Raw genomic sequence first — 21,061 nt, forward strand, 5'->3', positions numbered from 1 at the left:
ATACCTTAAAAAGGGACTGGTTGGGGATGACTGAAACTGTCATGGCAATGTGTCCTCCTGTCCGAGCACAAAGGCTTGACCCATGCCAGGGTGGCACTGAGAGACCAGGGGCGATGGGAATCTGGGGTGCAGGGGAAGCAGGAGACTCCCTGGTCCTTGCATCTGTGAAGCAGCAGCAGACAGACAGGACCTGCAGCTCTCCAGCACAGGGGTGCAGGTGTGGATCGAAGGAAAGGAGGAGCCCAGAGACCGGCCTGTTGCTCCTGGGCTGATCTCATTGTTTGTTATGATCAAGCCATGATTTCTGTTCTGGGGCTAGTTCCACGGAGTTGCAGTGCTCGTGCTCCAGGCCCTGTTAGACTCCCCCTGTGACCCTGAACTTCCAGGTCTGTGGATGCAGCCTTCTCTGCCTGTCTCGCCTGTTCTGCCAGTGCAAGGCATTTGCAGCAGATGCTGCTCCAGCTGGGAGTTGCTTGGGGCCAGCCAGCCTTGCAGAGTCAGGCTCTCACTGATGCCGGCCTTGTGCAGTCCCTCGGCCTCAGGGTGGGAGGGCTGAAGGAAGAGCCATTAGTCATTTCCTGGACAGATCCAGGCCATACCGTAAATCTCTCCAGCTCTTAGTGGTTTGGGGGCTATTTCTGTTTGAGGATTGTCACGTAGATTAAAGCCTTGAATCCCAGCCAGTGCTGGACCGGACACAGTCCCATGCACAGTCCTGCAGGGCTCAGCCCAGCATCCCATCTGCTCTTGGCAGGGCAGTCGCTGGCCTGTCCCTGCCTGGGAGCAAGGGCTTGACCTGCTGGGCAGGCAGGGTCCTCCTGGCTTTAATTAGCCTTCACTGGCAGGGGGACTGGCAGAAATAGCAGCCCGTGGTGGCAGCTGCTTGCGTCTCTGCTCTATGCTGGACCTAACGGTAGCTGCGCCTGCCACTGCTCCAGTGCGTGCGCATGTGGCTTCTCTGACTGAGAGAGGTCTCTGGGGTGGAAACACAGGTCAGCTGTCCTCTCACTCCCAAAACTTTGGCACAAGGGCACCGCTGCATCCTGTTGTCCCAGCACAAGCCAGTGCGGGAAACCCCTGGCAGACAGCCCCAGCTCCTCGCCCAATGTGCTGGTGGAGGTGCTGCTGGAGCCTGCAGTCCAGGGCCCAGTCTGGCTGTTTGCAGGTGTGCACAGATGCACTGGGTGGTGACCACCTCCAAGCAGGGATATTGGGGTTAGCACTCCAGTAACTGCAGAATGAATAGTTTACAGGGCCAGAACCAAGACCTTTCCCTGTAAAACGCAGAGACAGGCAGGGTGCTGACCCCCCCGCTTCTGAGTCACATCTGCTTGTCCTGCTGATGTCCAGCCTCCCACATGAGTCCCCCCTGGCAGATGGGGAAGGAGCCAGGCAGGTGCTCCAGGTATGCTGGTGTGGATGTGGAGATGGAGGATCATGGTTGCAGATGGGGGACAGGGCCACTGGGGCCAACTGCAGGCATTGGTGATGGTGTGGAGAGAAGACAGCTGATCAAAGGAGCAAAGCAGGCCCCAGAAGCTGGGACAACACATCCTCCCTGCCGGGGTCCCCCCCCGTGGGGTCCCTGTGGGGGTGCCTGTGTGCAGTGTGGGGGTCCTCTCCCAGGCCCCTGCCAGGGTATGGTCCCTGCTGGGGGGTGTTCCGCGGGGAACCACAGGAATGCCCGTGTGCAGTGTTGGGGTCCTCTCCCGGGCCCCTGCTGGAGGATGGTCCCTGCTGGGGGGAGTCTTGCGGGGTCCCTGCGGGGGTGCCCGCGTGCAGTGTGGGGGTCTTTTCCCGGGCCCCTGCTGGAGGGGGGTCCCTCGGGGTCCCCGCAGGGATGCCCGTGTGCAGTGTGGGGGTCCTCTCCCGGGCCCCTGCTGGGGGATGGTCCCTGCTGGGGGGGGGTCCCGCGGGGTCCCCGCAGGGATGCCCGTGTGCAGTGTGGGGGTCCGCGCTCACCGCCTCTCCTCACCCCGCAGGGTCCCCGGGCGGGCTGTGAGCTCGGCCCCCGGTGCCGGTGCCGGCCGCCCCGCCGCGCCGCACGGAGCATGCCTCTGAGCCCCGCCGGCAGCAAACATGAGAGCCCGGAGTCGCCGCCGCCAGAGCCGCCGCCGCCGCCGGAGCGACAGCCCCGCGCCGCCGCCGCCGGGGAGCCGGGCGCCGGCCTGCGGGAGGAGGCGCGGCTCGACCCGGCCCGGGGCCCCGGCGGGCCCCGCTCCCCCAAGCTGGCGGCCCCGGCGCGCATGGAGGAGCCCGCGCCCGGCGCCATCGTCGTCCGCATCGGCATCCCCGACCTCCAGCAGACGGTGAGTGCCCGCCCTGGCCCCGGCCCCGGGCCCGGCCCCGACCCACACCCCGACCCGGCCCCGGTTCCGCTCCGCGACAGCTGCCGTCCCGGCACCACCCGGCAAACTTCGCACCGCCGCGGGCCCGGCAGGACGGCTCCCCGGCGCCCCGCTCCCCGGTGCCCCGCTCCCCATTGCCCCGGCTCCCCATTGCCCCGCTCCCCGGTGCCCCGGCTCCCCATTGCCCCGCTCGCCGGCTCCCCGCTCCCCGGTGCCCTGGCTCCCCGGTGCCCCCGCTCCCCTTTTCCCCGCAGAACCCGGCAGGGACGCGGGTGGAGCGGGCCGGGCAGCCCCGGCCGCAGCGCTGCCTTTCCGGGGCACAGCCCGGCCGGGGCGCTTCGGGGCCCCCGGTGCGGCCGCAGCCGGGGCCGCTCCCGCCGCCGGGGGCCCGCACCGGCCCGGGACCGGGCTATGCTCCGCCGCCTGCCCCGAGCGCGGGGGACAGCGGGGCTGGGCGTGGGGAGCGGGCGCAGCTTAGAAGGCTCCAGCATCGGCATGGTACCGGTACCAGTACTGCTCCAGCACTGGCTCCGGCACCGGGATCGGCTCCGACACCAGGCCGGGCTCCGGGCCGGGCGACGGGAGCACGGAGCCGCAGCGCAGCGCTGGGACCTGACGGCCGCCTGCTTGCTGGCGGTGTGGGCAGGCAACACCGGGCAGGGCGTGCGGGCAGCGGGGCTGCGCCGAGCCGGGTGTGGGTGTGCGTGGGCTATGCATGGATGCCGATGTGACCGCAGCGGGGTCAAGCGTCAGGCCCGGGTGCAGCACAGCAGTCGCGTTGCGTGCTGGTTGCGCTGCTGCGCCGGACGGCAGCACGGCGGGGTGTGGTGTGCCGGGCCAGGGTGCCGCAGGCAGGACGTGCAGGTGTGATCTGCCGGGAGCTGAGGTGTGACACAGGAGGGCACAGGCATCACAGCGTGTCAGCTGGGGCGGCTGTGACGTGGGGCAGCACGTGTGGCACAGAGGGGCAGAGGGTGGCATGACGGGTGGTTACCCGCGGGCACAGCGGGTGCCTGGGAGGGCGCAGTGAACCATGGAGGGTGTGGGGTGGCTGTTACAGACTGGGGCAGTGCTGGGGGTCACCTGTGGTATTGGATGCCTGGGGGGAGCGAGTGCTTGGAAACTGAGCCTGGTCAGTGCAGGGAAAAAGTTCACTGAAGGCCTGCAGTAACTGTGGCCCTAACGAAGAGTGCTCATTAGAGGTGAGGTGCTGGGAGCAATGGCTTGCCTGGGGATGGGTGGACTGCGAGGCAGAGGGAGCCCATGCTCCAGGACGAGGCATTGCGGGCAAGAGAGGGGGTGCCCCTTGGGGTTGAGGGGTGGGGGGAGATGAGGAGACGGAGAGACTTGGGGCGAGCAGAGCATTGCTGGGGTGGAGGGGACTAAAGGAAGTGAGAGCACTCCTCTTCGGTGAGGAAAGAGTTCTCTTTTGGAGACTGGCATGGGGGTCCTGCTCGGTAATGGAGGGGTAGCGGCTGGGGCCAGAGAGCTTGCTAGAGGACGGTGGCTCTGGGGCTGAGCTGGGGCCAAGCACTTGAGGCTGAGGTGCTGGCACACTTGCAGGCACAGCTCTGCAGGCTCAGCTGCCAAGCACTGGGGAGCGGCAGAGGCAGGTGAGGCAGCGCTGCCTTTGCTGTCGAAGAATCGGACAGACGCTCTGCTCTAGCGAGGACTGACCTTGTGCTGCAGGAAAGGCTTTACACCTGCTCGCTCCCGCCCCAGCCTCTACTGGGGTTGTGAGCAAGGCTCTGGGGACACGGTGTCTGCTCTTTCCCTTCACTGTTGTATTAGCCCCAGCACATCAGCTCCTCCTCTGTCAGCCCTGTGCATACCCAACCCCGAGCTGATGCACAGACCCGGGTCTCATCCTGCTCCAGCCCTCACCCCAGATCCCGTTGTGTGATGCAGCACGGGGCAGGGCCCAAGGACTGTCAGTGAGGGCCCTTGCTCTGCACATTGCCATGGTATCCACCTCTCTGCTTTGCTGTTCTTTGGGCACTGCTCTGCAACTCCCTTCCTCGTCTTAGTTTGTTTTGGGAGCGTGCATGGGCATTGGAGGAAGCAGCAATGCTGGAGTCAGTGTGATGGTGTGTTGCAACCCTCCCACCCCTCCTTCCTCCTTACAAGTCTTCCACTGCAACCAGGGGATAGTCCCAGAGTCAGAGTGAAGCCGCTCAGCCTTGCCAGACGGAAGATCACCAGATGCAGTGGAGGGAATGGGGCACTTCATGCAAAGCAGAGCATCTTTGCATGTGTAAAGTAGGAATTTCCCTCCCAGATCTCCCTTCCGCAAGGGGCAGATGCATATCAGAGAGCTGAAGAGTGGAAATGTTTCTGGTGCAACCTCCGTGGGCTGGGGGTGGGAGCCAGCAGAGCAGGAGCCCCTGGGGAGACCCGCGGGCTGCCTGGGGCTGGGGGCGTTGCTCCTCTCGGGCGGCCGAGCAGTGCTTCGGGCTGGCAGAGGGGCGGTGGGGAGCGCTGGAGGCGTGGGGCAGCGCTGCCGGGTGCAGGTAAGAGCACCAGAGCGCTCGCACCCTGCAGAGCGCAGGCTGCGCACCGTGAGCCTGGTTGATGTGCAGAGGCAGTCACTGCAGTCGCAGCTCGGGGCTCTGGCTTTGCAGTGCGAGTAGTGGGAGCTCACAGGTCGAGCACGGCGCTCGTGGAGGGGCAGGGCTGCCCGACCAGCCCTGTCCCCGCTGCCCGTCCCACGGGGCAGCGTGCTCTGGATTTCATGGGATGCAGATGGGAGTTGGAGTCTGTGCTGTGGCACCTGCTTCCCCGGGCAGAGAGAGGCGGGATGAAAGCAGATTTGGGTGCAGGCTCCCTGCAGAGCAGTTTGCCCTGGGGAGCCGTGGGAGGCAGGACGGGGGGGGGGGTGATGGCTGCTCTGTCAGACCCTCTGCTGCCCCGCGGGCTGGGCGAGGGGAGCCGGACACCCCGTGCTGCTCCCTGCACAGTACTCCCGTGCCATCACCAGCCCACAGCTGTGCTCAGGCTGGTTGATGTTGGGGGCATCCCTTTATTTCAAACCAAGGCAGTGCCTGCAGAGGGCTGTTGCATTTACAGCTCAGGTGGGGGCTGACTTCCCAAATAGAAACTGCCTGTTTTGCAAACTCCTCTTCTGTGCTAGCTGAGGCACCTTCACTTAAATAAAGGGAGGCAGGAAAAACCCAGCTGGCTTAACAGTATGCATCCCTAAGAGCTGTATAGTGTCCTGTGACTGGCCCTGAACTTCCTTAGGCTCCTGTGCATCATCCCCATGCATCAGCTCTCTGTTTCGGGCACTCACAGTGCTCATTCCTTGTGCCTTGAGCAGACAGGCTTGGTCCCTGTCTGTAAGGTGACATCCAAGCAGATTGGGGGCCTGACCAGTATGAAAGGGGACAAAGGGGAAAATGAACAATTGAGCCTGTCCCATCTGCCACTGCTGGGCTTGCCGCTGTACTCCTGTCTCCTCCATGAGGCACTCTGGGATGTGTTGGAGGATGTTTGCTGTGTTTTGGAGAAGCTCACAGGACAGATGCTCTAGAGCTGTGTGCATTACGTGCCTCCTCCTCCACTCTTACAGGACATGGGGTCCTTGTTCTCACCCAGCTGGAGAGCAGTGAGGATCCTAGACCTCTTCCCTGCTCCAGCTCCTGGCCCATATGGGTCCTGCTCCTCCCTGCAGTTAATGGGCATTGCGCTGGCACCTGTCCGACTGGAGCCCGGCTCTCTTTCCCAGGGCTGCTGTGGCTCAGCAGGGCTGTGGCACACTGTCTCTCAGGCCAGGTGGGGACCCATCTCCTGGCGTGGTCTCTTGCTGCTCAGACCCTTTTCCCTGGGCTTGGATAGGCCTTTGCACTTCAGAGGAGCTGCTGTCGAGCTGTTGTTTGCCTGAGTCTGCATCCGCAGGGCAGGGAAGACCCCGAGGCACACGCATCTTCCTGGAGGTGTCCTTCCTCTGCTTTTGCTGCTCTGCTTGTCTGGCTTTGCTGCAGTGGTGGCCCTCCCTGGGAGACAGCCAGCAGGGAGGCTGACACTTTGGCTGCTCTGTGGGGGGCTCTCACTCCTGGCCAGGGTTAGTGTCTGCACCCTGGGAGGGATCTCACAGCCTGCGGGTGCAGACTGAGACTCAGGCAGGCTGAGGAAAGGGAATGATGTCCGGTAGGCAGCGATGAGGCACAGGACCCTGATGGCACCTGCAAGAGAGGCAGTCAATTGCCTGCCTTGTGATGGGACCAGTCCTCACCTCCTCTGACCTGGCTCTGCGTCTTTTTCCTGGACCTGTCCAGATGCTGAGTTGCTCTGAGTGATGGGGCACATGCATTAGGGACCATCCAAGAAAAGAGGCTTTCTTCCCTGCTTGCTCTAGGAAGAGCACAAACATAAGGAGAAGGGATGGGACCCCAGCAGGGATCACTGGCCTCCACAGGACTGTGTGGTGCTGGCAAGGGGTTGGCGTGCCAAAGGGGTTTTGCTCACTGAACTCCAGCCCTTGCACAGTATGAAGTGACCCCCTACCCTCCTCCCATGGGTGCCTCTGGCACTCTGGGTCTGGCTTGGCAGCTGCAGCACATGGCTGCTGTGCCATAGGCTTTGCTATAGCAAGCTCTGCTTGAAGACGGGGATTGTCTCTTTTGGGATCTTCAGGCACAGGGTGGATAGGTGGCCTTTCAGTAACAAGTCAGACTCCATTAGCTGCCAGAGTTTCAGAGATCAGGACTTCAGCTGGACAAAGTTCAGTTTGTTCAATCAAGTTCATGTCTTCTGTCAGGGTTGGAGCCTTCAGGTGGGTTTTTAGACTGTGAAGCAGCTGACTTTTCAAGTCAAGTTTCCCAGCTCTCTTGGAGTTGTCTCCAAGCCTCTTTTAGGTTCCTTTGCAACTCTCCATCACTGTCTTTATTCAGCTGAAAGCCTTTGAATTCACTGTTAGTGGTTTCCATTGTTAGGAGCAAATCTCCACCCGAGGCTATGACCTTGTCTCTGAAAAGGCAGTCTCTTCAGGCACATCACTGTTTACATCCTAATGGTGGGCCAGCACTTTCAGCTTAAATAGGCTGAACAACCTGCACCGACTCTGAGCTCAGGGAAGAGAGGCTAAGCTGCCCTAACACCCATACAAACAGCTTGAGAAATGGAACCTGGAGCACGGGAGGAACAGGACATGTCTCCTACTCTGCACAGACACATGAGATGCAGAGAGGCAGTTAGAGATGGGACAGAAGGATGGGTCCTTCTGCAGGCAGAAACTGGGGAGGGATCCGCTTGGATGGTAAAGGGAGCACATCTTAATTGCCAAAAGGAGACTCCCTTTCTTGCAGTGCAGAAGTAGCTGGTGGCATTCCCTGCTGTGTAGTTGAAGAGCTCTGCTGGGAATGTAAACAGGCTATAAACCCCTCAGAGTACTGACCGACAGAGTTGCTTCAGGGAGTTGCATGGTTCCTAAAGCCTATGGGCATGGGACAGCCTTGCAGGTGTTGGGGGTCATGGACTGTCCTGGGCAGGGGCAGAGGCTGGGGCTGTGGGAGATGAGCGGTGCTTGGCATGTGCTGGCACACGCTGCTCCTGTGCTGGGGAGTGCCTGGGACTGCGGTCAGGAGCCACACAATGCCCTGCAGCCTGAAGGGTCTTCTGTCCTGCATGGCCTCTGGCAGGCGACTCCACTACTTAGCTGGATATTTTTCATGGTTCCCAAAATTTGCTGTCCCCTATTCCCCTCTGTGAACTCTCTGTGTGGCAGCTGAGGCACTCAAGGCAAGTGTTTGGGGAAAGGAAGGTGCCACAAGATGGGTACATCTTGTCGCTTCAGTTTTGGGTCCTTGCCTCCTCTCTTCCCCTCCCTTCCCACTAGCAGTTTCCGAAGGACTCTAAGTAGCAGTGTCCCGTGTGTTTGGGGACTCAGCTGTTCAGGAGGTGCCTGGGCCTGCCCAGCCTGCTCTGGGGTCCATCATGATGGGACCCCGGCTCCTGCTGCATGGACTGTGGGTGCTGTGCTCCTGCAAGCAGGTTTTGGGGGATGGTGGGTGCAAGGGGGGTGGCCGGTCTGCTGGGAGCCCCGAGGAGAAGTCGGGGCAGGTCATGTTGGTGGCCGGGCAGGCGGAGGAAGGACAATTTGTGCTGTAGTGGAGGGGAAGAGTGATATTGAGACCCTTTGAGGGGCAGATGCTAATTTGGCATGAGAAACAGAAAGCTGTTTGTGTTGGAGAGGATGCTGTGGAGGGGTTTCTTGCAATGATGCCGTTCGGGAGCATCTGGGCTGCACAGGGAAGCTGGGCGTGCGAGGCTGGAGGGACCATCCGTCTATGGGAGGCGTGTGAGCATGGCTGCTTGGTGTTGCTGGGAACGTGGGCTCTGCTCCTCAGCACCGGCATAGCGGGCAGTGCCAACAGGGAGCCACTGTCTCTCGTGGCATCTGTTTGGGTGCAGCCCTGTGGTGACAGCCTTGGCAGTTTCAGGCCAGATCATCGGTTCTCAAGCTGTCAGGATCACAGTTGGTAAGGTGGATTTGCAGCCCCGGATAGAATTTGATCTCATCTGCAAAGGGGATCATGCTGAAGCGCAGCCAGTTAGCTGTGTCACAGCCGGGAAAGCCCGGGTGATGCTGAAGGATCTGCATCCTGTGAAAGGATGTCCTGTGGTGTCCAGGCAGTGGGACCTGACATGTCTTTCCTCTGCTGGCATCTGTCCTGCAGGAGGGCTCCTCCCCCACGCAGGGCTTTGGTGATCTGTCCGGACCGGTGAGGAAATGTCTCACGATGAAGGGCCTTGGAGGCATGGGACCACCCAGCTCCATTTGTGAGAGGCTGTTTGAGGTCTCTGCTGAGGCCAGGGCCTCCCTTTGCTGCAGGATGGAGTTGCTCATTTCCCTCTGTGGCTGCAGAAAAGGCTCTGCCCTAATTCCTCTTCTCAGTCACCTGATACTTCAGGTTAATATTTTCTGGCTTGTTATCTCCTTAATGCAAATGAAAGAAGAGCCTGAGAACCAGTGCACAAAGCATTGATTTTTCTGTTAAGCCAAGGGAAACGAAGAAATAAATTTTCCTGTTATAAAAGAGAGATAGGCAAAGTTTTCTTGAACTTCTGCTTAGCCAGGACTGATGGCGGGAAGGCAGGCTGCTAAGAGACGGCATGGCGTGCCTTTCATTTAGGATCTGATTTGAATTCACTGTGCCACAAGCCCATAAGCGCGGCTGCAGTTCATCCTGCGAGCAGTACCAATGCTGCATCTCTGCAGCCCGGTGAGGCAGGGATACGGTGGCCACGAGCTGTGGCCGAGCGAGCTGCCCACTGATGATGGAGGCACGGGGACCGCGCACAGCTTCACCTGTGGCCGGAGGGGAGGTGGGGTGCAGTCAGCACAGGGCGGGTGGGGAGGGGTCTGTGGCACCTTTGCTGATGTGTCTCTGGGTGCTGCAGAGGGGCTGTGCGACAAGGGACACTGGTTCTGACCAGGTGGCTTGCAAAAAAGGGTTGTTGTATTTGTAAATTAAAGGCCCTTTCTATAAAACATGCTACCTGCTGCACTGTTTCTCTGCTTCATAAAAGCAGATAAAAGACAGGGGAATGTAGGAAATGCCAGCGGGCACATCTCTTCTGAGCCAGGAGTGCTGAAGCCTCTTGCTCTGCTGCTGTGTGCTTTGTCCCAGGTGATTGCCCATGACACAGGACAGACTTTAACTATGAAAAGTACGTGAAGAGGTGCAGTCAGTTTGTCTGCTCTGGCTTGGCAGCTACAGACGCTCGGCAGCCATGTGAAGCAGCTGGGAGGACCGCTGCAGCACCATGCTGGCAGGCATGGCAGCAGACCTGCCCACAGCCCGCTCTGGCTTCCTGGACAAGGTGCGGTCCCTCACACTGGCTGCTTTTCTGCAGCTACAGAGAGTTTTATTCTGCACGGCTGTGCGGATGCCATGTGCTAAGTAACATGGTGCTGACTGTGGACATCTCAGCAGACAGAAATGCTGAGCTCATGAAAGCAATTGATAAGAAAAGGATGAATGAAACTATTCTTAACATTTATTGTGGGTTAAAAATCCAATAGTAAAAATCGTAGTGAAAATCTGCTGGCATGTATGCTTTATATAAATTGCTGTCCCAAACCCATGTTGCTCCCAGGGTGGCTTCAGGTGTTGGCAGAACAGGAAGGGCTTCCTGGGGTTGGTGGCAGAGGCCTGGGGAAGCACTGCACTCTGGGGCATCCCGGCTCTCCATAGGACCCCCTCGCGCCAGGGCTGGTGTAGTTAACATGCAGACTTTGAACAGATCTGCCCTATATACACTATAGGTTGATAGGAATCAACACAGGGGACCACTCAGTTGCACAGAATCCCTCCTCATCATCAGCTGCTGCTGCACAGAAAAATATGAGAGGCTGTTGTTCTGTCAAAGGAGGAGGAGAAATTGTCTGGTCGGTGGTGTAGTCTTTGAGCAGCGGCATGTGATGGTGTAATTAAGGACTGCATGGTGCTGAGCTCACGAGGGGGCAGAGCCGCTGTGCTCCACGTTCAGCAACTGCCCGCAGACGGCGTGGCTGGCAAGTGCCACTCTCCTCTCTGGCTCCAGGGATTGTCTCCCACAGGATCTAACACTTGCTGGGAAACCCCGGATGCTCCTGGCTGCTCTCGTGTGTGTCAGTGCACTTGCAGGGCTGAATCTGGGGAGTAACACTGCTCGATGGGCTGTGCAAAACAGAGTGGGTGGGCAGGGGTGAGCAGACCCCCCGCGGGGGAGTGGGGCTGCAGCCCAGGGTCTGCCGTGCCGGCGGTGCGGCGTGGGGAGCCCAAGCATTTCATCGGTCCCAGTGCAAGCCTCTGGCCACCGTCCCGCTCCCCACTCAGCCATGCTGGGGAAGCAGTGGTGCGGGAGCTGGGCTCATTGCTGGTGGCAATGGTGTCTGGTGCGGAGCTCCACATGCCTGCTGTCAGTGCTGTGCTAGCGTTTCGCTCCATGGACCCATTCTGTACCATGGCTGTAGGGCAGGGAATTGATTTGTTTTGACAGCCTGGGCTCTATAGTGACTCCCAAGATAGCAATTTATTTGGAGTTTGATAACCTGGGAAGCTCCCTTCCTCCTTTAACCCTGGTCTGCATGAGCTGCTGGTGCACACTGGTGGCCTTGCACAGCCAAAGGAGTGTGAGCCTGGGCAAAGGAAAGAGGAGGACGATGTGCAAGGCCCTGAGGATCCTTTCTAAAGCTGGTGGAGCTTCTCTATCTCGCCTGCCTGCTCCTGCATTCGGCCCATGGCTCCTTATCCTCCAGGAAAGCCATTTCAGCTCAGCTTTTGGCTGTGCATTGCTCTGTGGGAGGGGGTGGTGGAGACCCAGGATAAAATTATCCCAAACGCCCACAAGATTTATGAGATTATAGTTTGTTTTTTAAGGAGACAGAAACTTGCCCAAGCTAAGGTTTGTTTCTCTGAAATAGTTATGAATTGTGGGTCTGTATCATTAAAACATGTTTGAAAACTGATTCCCAAAGTCTTGCGGCGGGAGCGCTTTGGAAACGAGTCACAACCTCATTTGGAGCCTGGTGGTAGGAAAAGGTGGCAATACAGAAATAATCCTAGGCAAAAGTGCCTCCAGCAGTCATCAAAGTCCTCTCTGCAGTGTGTGCTGGCGCTGAAATCCTGCAAGGTGTCTGACCAAACCTGGGATATATCCCATGGGAAAATGCTTTCTGCAGCAGCTGGTGGGCAGCACTGGCCGCCCTCCACATGGCCAGTTGCCACCATGCTTGTAATTATGGAACGGCGAGGCGCAGGTTTTCTATTTACTTTTTCACTGGAAGCAGGGAAAACTTGTTCCAAGGAATCACATCGCATAAAAAACTTATACGTAGAGAGATAAGAGCCTCTTGCAGACGAGTGGTACTTAGGAAGCTGCTAACTATCAGAGAGCTGGAGCTTATTGAAATAGCTTGGAAAGATCTAGATGAATGGCGATGTGCAGTTGATGAGACTTCCTCCCAGAGATTTCCAAGGGCTTTTCTTCTCCATTGTGTGCTGGCAACTCTTTTTCTTTTCCCTTTTAAATCATGTTAAAGCCAGACTGAGGAGCTGCTGTAGGTTAAAATAACAATTTTCCCCATTAGCTTTAACTGGCAGCAGCTCCCTGCGCCGGGTTAGAGTGCACCAGTGGAGTCCAGGGAGGAGATGGGCCCCCTGCAGCAGCAGCAGCCTGTCCGTGAACTGCCTCCTTCATGGGGAACACAGGCCTTTCTCCTCTTCTGGATTGTGTTCAGCTGGATCTGGCATCAAATGGCGTCCACAGACATCGCCACTGGCAGAAATGGTGACTGCCCGTTCCCGCCCCGCGCAGAGCCAGCACCGGCACTCGCACCGCCCCGGGGCTGCGGGGCGGATCTGGTGGTGTCTAGCTTTATTCCAGGTGTTCACACTGAGCGACACCAGGGATGTGTTGTGAGCTCCTGGCAGCGTGCGGATGGAGCCCGCGATTTAAATATACACCCACCCACACCGTGCTCTACTTAGGTGCCTATCTGCTATCACAAATCAGGAATAAAAAGCTCAAAATCATGTTCTTGCATTTTATCTTCTCCGAGGTAATTTCTAACTTGAGGAATGAAAAGCCTTGCTTTACCACAAAGGCCTTTCCCCAAGGGCCGAGGAGGACATCGCCCTGTGTCCTGAGGCCGCGCGGGAACACCGCTTGCTGCGGCTTCCTTCAGGAGGAGGAAGAGGCGTGAGCCAGCCTGTGCAGCCGCCTGCTTTCGGTGCCCAGAGAGGGAAGGGAGCCCGACAGAAAAGAGAGGGGCGAGGAGAGCGGGGCTCGCACTGTGGCCCTGCTGGCGTGGCAGCTTCCCAAGGGGCAGGAGCGTGGCCTCCGGCCATGGCACCTGCTCTCCCGTCCTGGGCGTGCAGGCTCCTCTCCTCTGTCCCAGGCTTTGCCTCTCACTGGTTTCCCAGTACCACGTAAATCCTAAAATCCCTTTTTCCAGGCTCTGTTTTGTCTCAGCTATGTGAGCAGTGAAAAAAAAAAAGAAAATCATCAGAACTTTATTGCTGCAAAGGGAAGATCTGGAGGTCAGGAATTGACCTCCAAAATGGCCTAAACCTGTGCTGAAAACTTTGATCCTTGGCCAAAGCATCTGCTTTCTCCTGCTGTAAAAATCTCTAGCTGTCAATAATTGTATTGGATTTTTCACCCCTTTTAGGGTAGAATCAAACCACTTATGCACATGCTTTGAGATGCTTTTTGATTACAAGCCACACATTGTTTTTCCATAGGAACCCAGCCTCTTTCAGTTCAGATTAATAGTGCTCAATGAATGAGGCAGCTGTTCTGCTTTTTTTTATCTTTCTTATTCACTGTGCAGCCCCATGCTTCATTACTGTATGCTGTTGAATGCGGCACCAAGCATGACATATTTTAAAGTTCCTTTGTAGCCTTTTTTGTGTCTGTTTTCCTAATGCAAATGTTTGAGCACTCTATCAGCATCCAGACGGTAGGATCTGTAGAAGAGTGGGCTGAGATCCTCAGTATAACAAACCATTACATTTTATCCAGTGTCCTTTACACCAAGCTGAGTAGGTTGGGGTTCGCTGCAGCGTAGCACCCGGCCAGCAAGGCATCCGTGCAGAGCTGGTACGAGCGGAGGAGCCCACCTGCTCCCTGGGGAGCGTGTCTGCAGCAGCCTGTCGGTTTGCTCCGTGCACGAAGGGAGGTGAGGAGCAGAGAGGTGGCGGCCGATGTTTGCGCACCAGTCATTAACGTGGGTCACATTCCTCAGCAAAGAGGATTCCTCGTGGGTCACATTCCTCAGCTGCAGTTTAGGCTGTAGTTAGGCTGTAGTTCAACAGTTAATGCTAAACCCATTGGCCAGGGTTTGCTGGAGTTTACCCCTGAAGCCTGCATGGGGAGCAGGGCAGAGCATCGGGCCCCATGGCCACCCCTGCTTTGCTGGAGGTGTCAGAGCCTGTGGGATGGTTGTGCCCGGCTGCGGGAGAGCTGCCCGCGCGAGGGGGACACGGCACAAGGAGCTCAGAGGAGCCCCGGTGAAGGCCAGGCTGGGAGCGCCGCATCTGGTTACAAGATGCAAAGCGCTGGTCCGGTGCTCAGCGTGCGGTGGGCCGTACTGGCGGGCTCTGCAGCCCTGGGCTTTCTGCTGGCTCCGGCGTTGCCCGTCACCCAGGGACCACCAAAAACTGGCACAAACTCTGGGCCGCACACCGAGAGCCGGTACTGGCACAGCTCGCCAGGCTCTCCAGGCAGGCAGGGCCTCTTGCCGCAGGGCATCTGGGCAGCGAATCCCGGAATGGCTGGCAGCCCCAAAGTCCAGCATGGGGACCGAAGGCCACGCCACTGCCTCAAGGGGCCAGGGCAGCGAGGGACTGGGGCGCTCTGCTCCTCTCTGCCCTTGCCCATGCAACGCTGCCGGTTCCTGCCTGCAGCGCGTCTGTCAGGTGTGTTGTGTCCCGGACCACGGGGACGGGCTGCGTTAGAAGTAATTCATCTTCCTCCCAGTGACTTGAGCCGGAGGGTCCTGAGTGGGCGCAGCCAGCAGGAGGGACTCGTGGAGCAGCCCCATGGTGCTGGCTCGGGGTGCTGCGACCCACGGGGTGGTCAATCAGCGCAAATCAAATGAGTGATCTCAAAGAATCCCTTGATTAAGTGTGTGAAACTAGTTCAGATACTAACCCAACTTGTCACCATAAAGCAATGCAAGTGTTTCCTTCATTTTAGCCAGTTCATCTCACAGGTTGTCCTGGTTTCGGCTGGGATAGAGTTAATTTTCTTCCTAGTAGCTGGTATAGTGCTGTGTTTTGGATTTAGTATGAGAATAATGCTGATACCACACTGATGTTTTGGCTGTTGCTAAGCGGTGTATACACTAGTCAAGGACTTTTCAGCTTCCCATGCTCTGCCAAGGTGCACAAGAAGCTGGGAGGGGACACAGGCCAGGATAGTTGATCCAAACTGGCCAAAGGGCTATTCCATACCATAGGATGTCGTGCCCAGTATATAAACTGGGGGGAGTTGGCCGGGGGGTAGCGATCACTGGTCAGGGACTGGCTGGATGTCGGTCGGCGGGTGGTGAGCGGTTGTATCACTTGGGTTTTTTTGTTGTTGTTTTCTCTGGGTTTTGTTCCTCTCTCTCCCTTTCTTGTTATTTTCCTTTTCATTACCATATTATTATTATTATTATTATTATTATTATTATTAAATTATTAAACTGTTCTTATCTCAGCCCACGAGTTTCCTTACTTGTGCTTTTTGGATTCTCTCCCCCATCCCACCAGGAGGGGAGGGTCAGCAAGCGGCAGGAGCCTGCATCTCTCTGTGTTGCCCAGGCTACACTGCAGTGGCTATTCACAGAGCGGATCCAGAAGTGAGGAGCCAGGTGGAGGCTGAGAAAGCTGCAAAGAACTTGCTCTTCCTTTCCACTCCAGCCATAAAAGGCACTTGCAAGAGGGCAAGATGCACCAGCTCTAAGATCTTGATGGCTGTGAAGAAACAGTTAATTTAAGTAACCATCGATAAAAGTCCCTTTTTACGTCTGTTGCTTGTAGGTGCAAGAGATATTTTGGTTGCTTACACATTTCCTATGAATCCAGCACAGGTAGTTTAGAGTAGTTGTATTTAATTTGTTAGTACTGAGAAATATTTTAACATGATAAATGAACATATCTTAATGCCATTTTTATCTTAGTCCACTTTGACTTAAATCACAAGTCAAAAACTACTCATCCTCTATTAAGTAAGAAATACGCTGTTCACTCTTCTCTAAAATATTTAGGTAAAGTTAAAAAATTGAATTGATATTTTACATTATAATTGCTGAAATAGATGCATACAATTACAGTGTGTCTACTTAGGAAAAAGCACTTTCGGTTGTAAAGTCTATATTAAATTGCAAATTAATCTAATGTAATGGTTATCAATTGATCCGATTCAGCCTTTCTTTAGGAAAATAGCTAAGGACTACCAATGCAAAACAACATCAGACTCAATTATTTATATTGAGAATTTCTGCCAGCTGATTTATCATGGTTAAAGTTGGTGATCACTTTGACTTAAATCAATCCACTTTGCTTTATTATGTGCGTGGAGGGAGGCTTTTGCCCCCTCCCAAGTGGGTGGAGAGAGCTGCGGGTCACTGTGTTGGATCTTGTGGCTGTGGTTGATTATTTTGGGGTCTGGGAAGTTTAGCTGCCGTGTTGTGCAACATCCTTTGGGACATTCTGGGTAAATTATTTAATGAGTTGTTTTGAATAAATGCAATTTATTTGCATAAAACTGTTCAAACGATTTAAAGAAAGCCATGTAAATATGCATGTGTGTGCTAGCATAGCGGATTCAGCCCTCTGCTTATCAACAGGGCCAGGCAGTCAGCTCTTCCTAGGTCCTGCTCTGCAAGCATTTCACAGTCCTGATGGAGACTGGGTGGGGAAAGGGGACTCCTTCTTCAGAGCAGAGACGGTATTTCAGGCTCCAAGGCCAGTTAGTTGCCGGCCCCTAATTATTGTGAAGGCTGGTGGCTGTGGTGCACAGGCTGGCTCCTGCAGCCAGGTCCTGGGAGGGCAGGAGGACCTCGTCGTGTGGCGTGACACCGTGTTTCCTGCATTTTGTCCCCAGCAGTGGGGTGGTTGGTGTGGCTGTTCATGTACGGTGAGGGCTGGCTGGGCTCAGTTCCTGCAGCGAGAACGCCTGAGCTGGGGGTGCAGCTGCAGGTGCCCAAACGTTCCTCTGGTTTAGGGGCTGAAAAAGGACAGGCTGCCTCAGGCAGTGGGGTCCGTCTAGTCCTGGGGCAGTCAGGAGCTGAGGACCCTTCCTCGAGGCGTCCCAGACAGCTTGGGAGGAGCCTGTGGGTCCTGGGGACCAGCTCAGGTGGCTCCCTGCCACCGTCCCTTCCGCACAGGCAGGGACTGCTCTGAGCCCGTCTTGCTCTCCAGTTAATTGCTTCCTTGTAGAATTGCTCTGAGAAGATTTGAACATGCACTGACTAATGAGACACGTGCCTCCATCTTGTACATCTGTTCTGAGTTTGCATCCTTCCCTTTGGATGGAGTGGGACTCCCACGTGGGAATGGCGCTGGAGGGTCCCTGGCACTGCCATCACAAGTGCGTTGAGCTGATGCAGTCCTGGCCACGAGAGCGTGAGTGCAGCAGGGTGCAGGGCTGAGGAGGAGGGGGCGAAGGTAGCCGGTCAGAGCTCCCATAGCTGCACTGTCAATCAGTGCTGAGCATTGCAGGTCATCGCGACACCCTGTTTGTCATGTTTTGCTGGGAGAGGGTGTGGGAGCAGGGCTGAAACGTTTTTCTGGAGCTGAGCGTTCATGTATCATTTCTGTTTTCAGTGATGCTGTTCAGCCTCGCAGAGAGCTTGTCTGTAAAGTGGGTCAATAGCAGTTACCTCACCCTAATGTTTCGCATGTGCCCTTCACTGTTTAAGGGCGGGCGCCAAAAGCAATGTTGAGCATCATCGGTGCAAGAGCTGAGGCGAACAGTCACGGTTCCTCCTTGGAGCTGCAGAGACAGTGATGGTAGAGGTTTTAAGTGATGGAGAGAGAAATGAAAAGAAAGGTGTTTCACCTGTGTTGACCACACATCTGAGCTAGAGTTTTTCTCTCATTAACATGGGTTATGCTTTTGCTTCCCTGACTTCCAGCTAGACATGCTCATGAGTGCATTTAACATATAAATGGGACCCGCATTTCATTCATGCCTGTTAGGTTCACTCTGGGGCCTCCAGCATCCTTGGATAATTTGCTGATGCTTCTGTCCATCCCTGTCTGATGCCAGAGCCAGCTTTGTGGTAGGGCATTCTGGACACTGCATGACGGACCTTGGGTCCCTGCGGGAGCTTCCTCCTGCAGTATTTCTGTGTCCTGTGCTCTGGAATAATTGTTCCTGGTCTTTCAGCTTCATGAGGTGAGCTGTAGGACACAGGGTTGTTTCTGCGGCTTCTTCTTTCCTGGCTGCCAGGCGCGTGGGCTGTGAAAGCTTGCTCTCCTCAAGCCTGGCTGGAGGAAGGGAGGGTGCCTGCACGGCGGTGCGAGGGGCTGGGGCGGGTGTCAGTGAGGGGCTCTGCCCGAGGTTGAGCTGTGCGCCGATCACAGACTGGCTGCACTGACCAAAGTGGAAATTTTCCTTGCTGTTGCTTCTTCTACTTAAAAAGAAAAAAACCTCTTTTCTTGCAAAGTCTCTACCGTCAAGCTGTCCGACGGTTGCTGTTTCACTGGCTCCCCGTCCCACGAGCCAGCTTTCTGGGCAGAAGGCGGTTGAGGCAGGAGGTGCCACCACAGCCACGCAGGGCAGACCTGCCGTGAGGGAGGTGGCGGTGCTGGTGGTGGTGGGGTTGGGGGCCAGGGGACCGGGCAGCCCTGTGGGGCGCAGGGAGTACGTAACTGCTAGTGAAGTGGATGGAGGAAAACTTAGAGTAAGCAAGGCGTGAAGGATATAGCAGACACATGTTCCTTGGGCTAAATTGTCAAACAGGCATTTCTCTCATTTTTCTGAGCTCTCTCCCCTAAGCAGTTGCAGACCTGTAGTTGCCAGAGCTTTTGTAGCTCGAAGGTTCAACTGTTGATCCACTCCGGGAGCTGAAGGTTTGTTTGTGGCCGACAGGGACAGCGCAGGGTGGATTTCACAGATCCTCGGTGGGAAAGTGCTCGCAAAATGTACTGCACCATGAGCGTGAGGTCCTGCTTGTGTGTGCAATGAGGAGCTCAGGAGCAGGCACAAGCTTGTGCTATGCACTTAATTTTTTTTCGGAAAGAAGACATGAGGGCAGCCCTCCCTCTCTTTCCTTGCCTGTGCGTAGAGGGCAAAGTGAACATAATTGAGCCATAATTCACAGTTACTGGAAAGAAAGCATGGGCCGCAGTATGAGAAGCAGTATTGGAGCTTTATATTACAGCTATCTCCAGGGGAGATTATTTTTATTAAAATCTGGGTTGGTGGAAAATTCTGAGATTAGCTTCATTTTTAATGTATGGTTCTCTGCGGATCAGCCCAAAAAGAGGCTTCCTGCTGTCTCCAGCTGCCAAGCTGTTGGCGTTCCTGTGCCCAGCAGCGCTGGGACATGACACCCGATGTGCTGAAGATGCCCGGATCGAAATAAACATCTGAAGTTATTTATTAGCATTTCCAAAAAAAGGTGGATATGAAATCTTAGGTGAAAAAGACCACATAAATTATTGGAAATTTACAGTAAAAAAGAACAGTGCTGCAGACCCACGTCTTCACAAAACCGCCGCCAACTCTATTTGCATGCAAGGAAAACGTGCGATGGCAGATCTGGAAGTGCAAGCAGAGGAGGGAGCATCTCTGCCCGTAGGGATTTGTTATGACACTGTGGGGCTTGGAGAAAAGTGCCCCATTGCAAGGAGTGCAGGCCCTCCTTGCTGGTCGCATCCCATGTCCATGGGACGGGCAGGCGGGCAGCCCCCTCCCCACGCATCACGGCCCCTCCTTCCCGTGGCAGTCCAGCCAGCGACCCAAGAGCTGAGCCCTGCTTGTGCCACTGAGCAGCCTAGCTCCGTCCTGCTGGCTGGTGTAGGCACATGGTGCCCAGCGGCTGCCACTGAGCCAGTGCCATCAGGGAGCAGGACCATCTGCTCAGTGGAGCACACTCGTGCTGAGATGTGAGCCCCTATGCAGGCGTGGAAATGAAGGTGAAAGCATCCCGCTGGACCAGCGTCGGCACACACCAACATCTTCACTTGCGGGGGCTGCACCTACCTGTCCCATTTGATACTTTGGTCTAAGAGGTGCTCTTTTAGTGAATTTGGTATGAACTGATGCACAAGTCAGAGCTCAAGCTGGTGCATTCACCTGCTTGACAGCAGTGGGTTTTGGAAGAGCATCCCATGCCAGCGCTGGGGAGGGAGGAGGTCAGGGCTGGCTGTGCCACATGCTGTGGGAATAACAGGTTGTGTAGATACAGCCTTGGAGGGCCAGTACCAATATGCTGTACGTGATGGATGTCTGCCCCAGGGCACCCACGGTCCCACTGCAGGCTGCCAGCAGTGAGCTGGGCACGGGCTCCACATCTGCGAGCAGGTCTCAGTGGCTCCCCACTGCGGGGCTGCCTGGAGGGTGCGTGCTGACGACGAGGTCTGCCGACTGTTCTTGCCCATGTCTGGCCAGGGTGGAGACTTGCACCCTGGGTACCGGGTGCAAGGGTACTGGCACTGTCCTTGAAACCTGTGCATTGTCTTTCTGGTGGCTCTCAGGAGGAACCAGCAGTTGCACTGGTACCATGGAGCCCTTGAGGTGCAACCACCCAGCAGCACCTGGGGACACGGTGTTCCTGGTCACATGCTGGGCCCAGGGCTGCAGGTCCAGTCCTGCCCCTGCCTTGCATGGCTGACACGTGTTCCGGCATGGCTGGGGCTCCTCAGCGCCCACGTGGTGCCTGCAGGGACCTCAGGAGTGTCCCTGAATTTTTAAATTACGTCTGAAAAATTTCCTGATGCGCTTTCACACTTAGGGTTTTTCTCTGCTAACGGCTTGGCAGTGGCTGGATCTGATCTGCTAATGGATTACTTCTGGGTTTATCTGAGTGTATGTTTGGAGGGATGGGGACTCTGGGGTTCGTTACTGTTGGACCAGTTTCCTGATCCCACTCATCGTCTGCAAATGCTGCACTCATGGGAGGGAGCGGGGGGATCGCTTCACTTGTGTTGGGTTCAGCTCACCCCACAGCACAGCCTCAGCTCCCTCTGTGCTGTTCATCCCCTCCCTCAGTAAGATAATTGAATGGTAAT

General features: G+C 56.3%; 1 protein-coding gene across 5 annotated transcripts in view; it reads left to right on the plus strand.

Moving 5' to 3' along the window:
• Positions 1-1,357: 1,357 nt before the first annotated feature.
• The window catches only part of SHANK3 (SH3 and multiple ankyrin repeat domains 3), a 372,580-nt gene continuing 352,876 nt past the window's right edge, over positions 1,358-21,061 (plus strand). For all 5 annotated transcript variants that reach the window (XM_072856101.1, XM_072856081.1, XM_072856107.1 and 2 more), the window contains exons 1-2: positions 1,358-1,405; positions 1,983-2,309. In XM_072856101.1, the coding sequence (XP_072712202.1) occupies positions 2,052-2,309 (258 nt within the window). In that variant the 5' untranslated portion in view covers positions 1,358-1,405; positions 1,983-2,051. The remainder of the gene's footprint in view (positions 1,406-1,982; positions 2,310-21,061) is intronic.

The sequence above is a fragment of the Ciconia boyciana genome, chromosome 1 (genome assembly GCF_034638445.1).
Source record: "Ciconia boyciana chromosome 1, ASM3463844v1, whole genome shotgun sequence".
NCBI classification, from domain to species: domain Eukaryota; kingdom Metazoa; phylum Chordata; class Aves; order Ciconiiformes; family Ciconiidae; genus Ciconia; species Ciconia boyciana.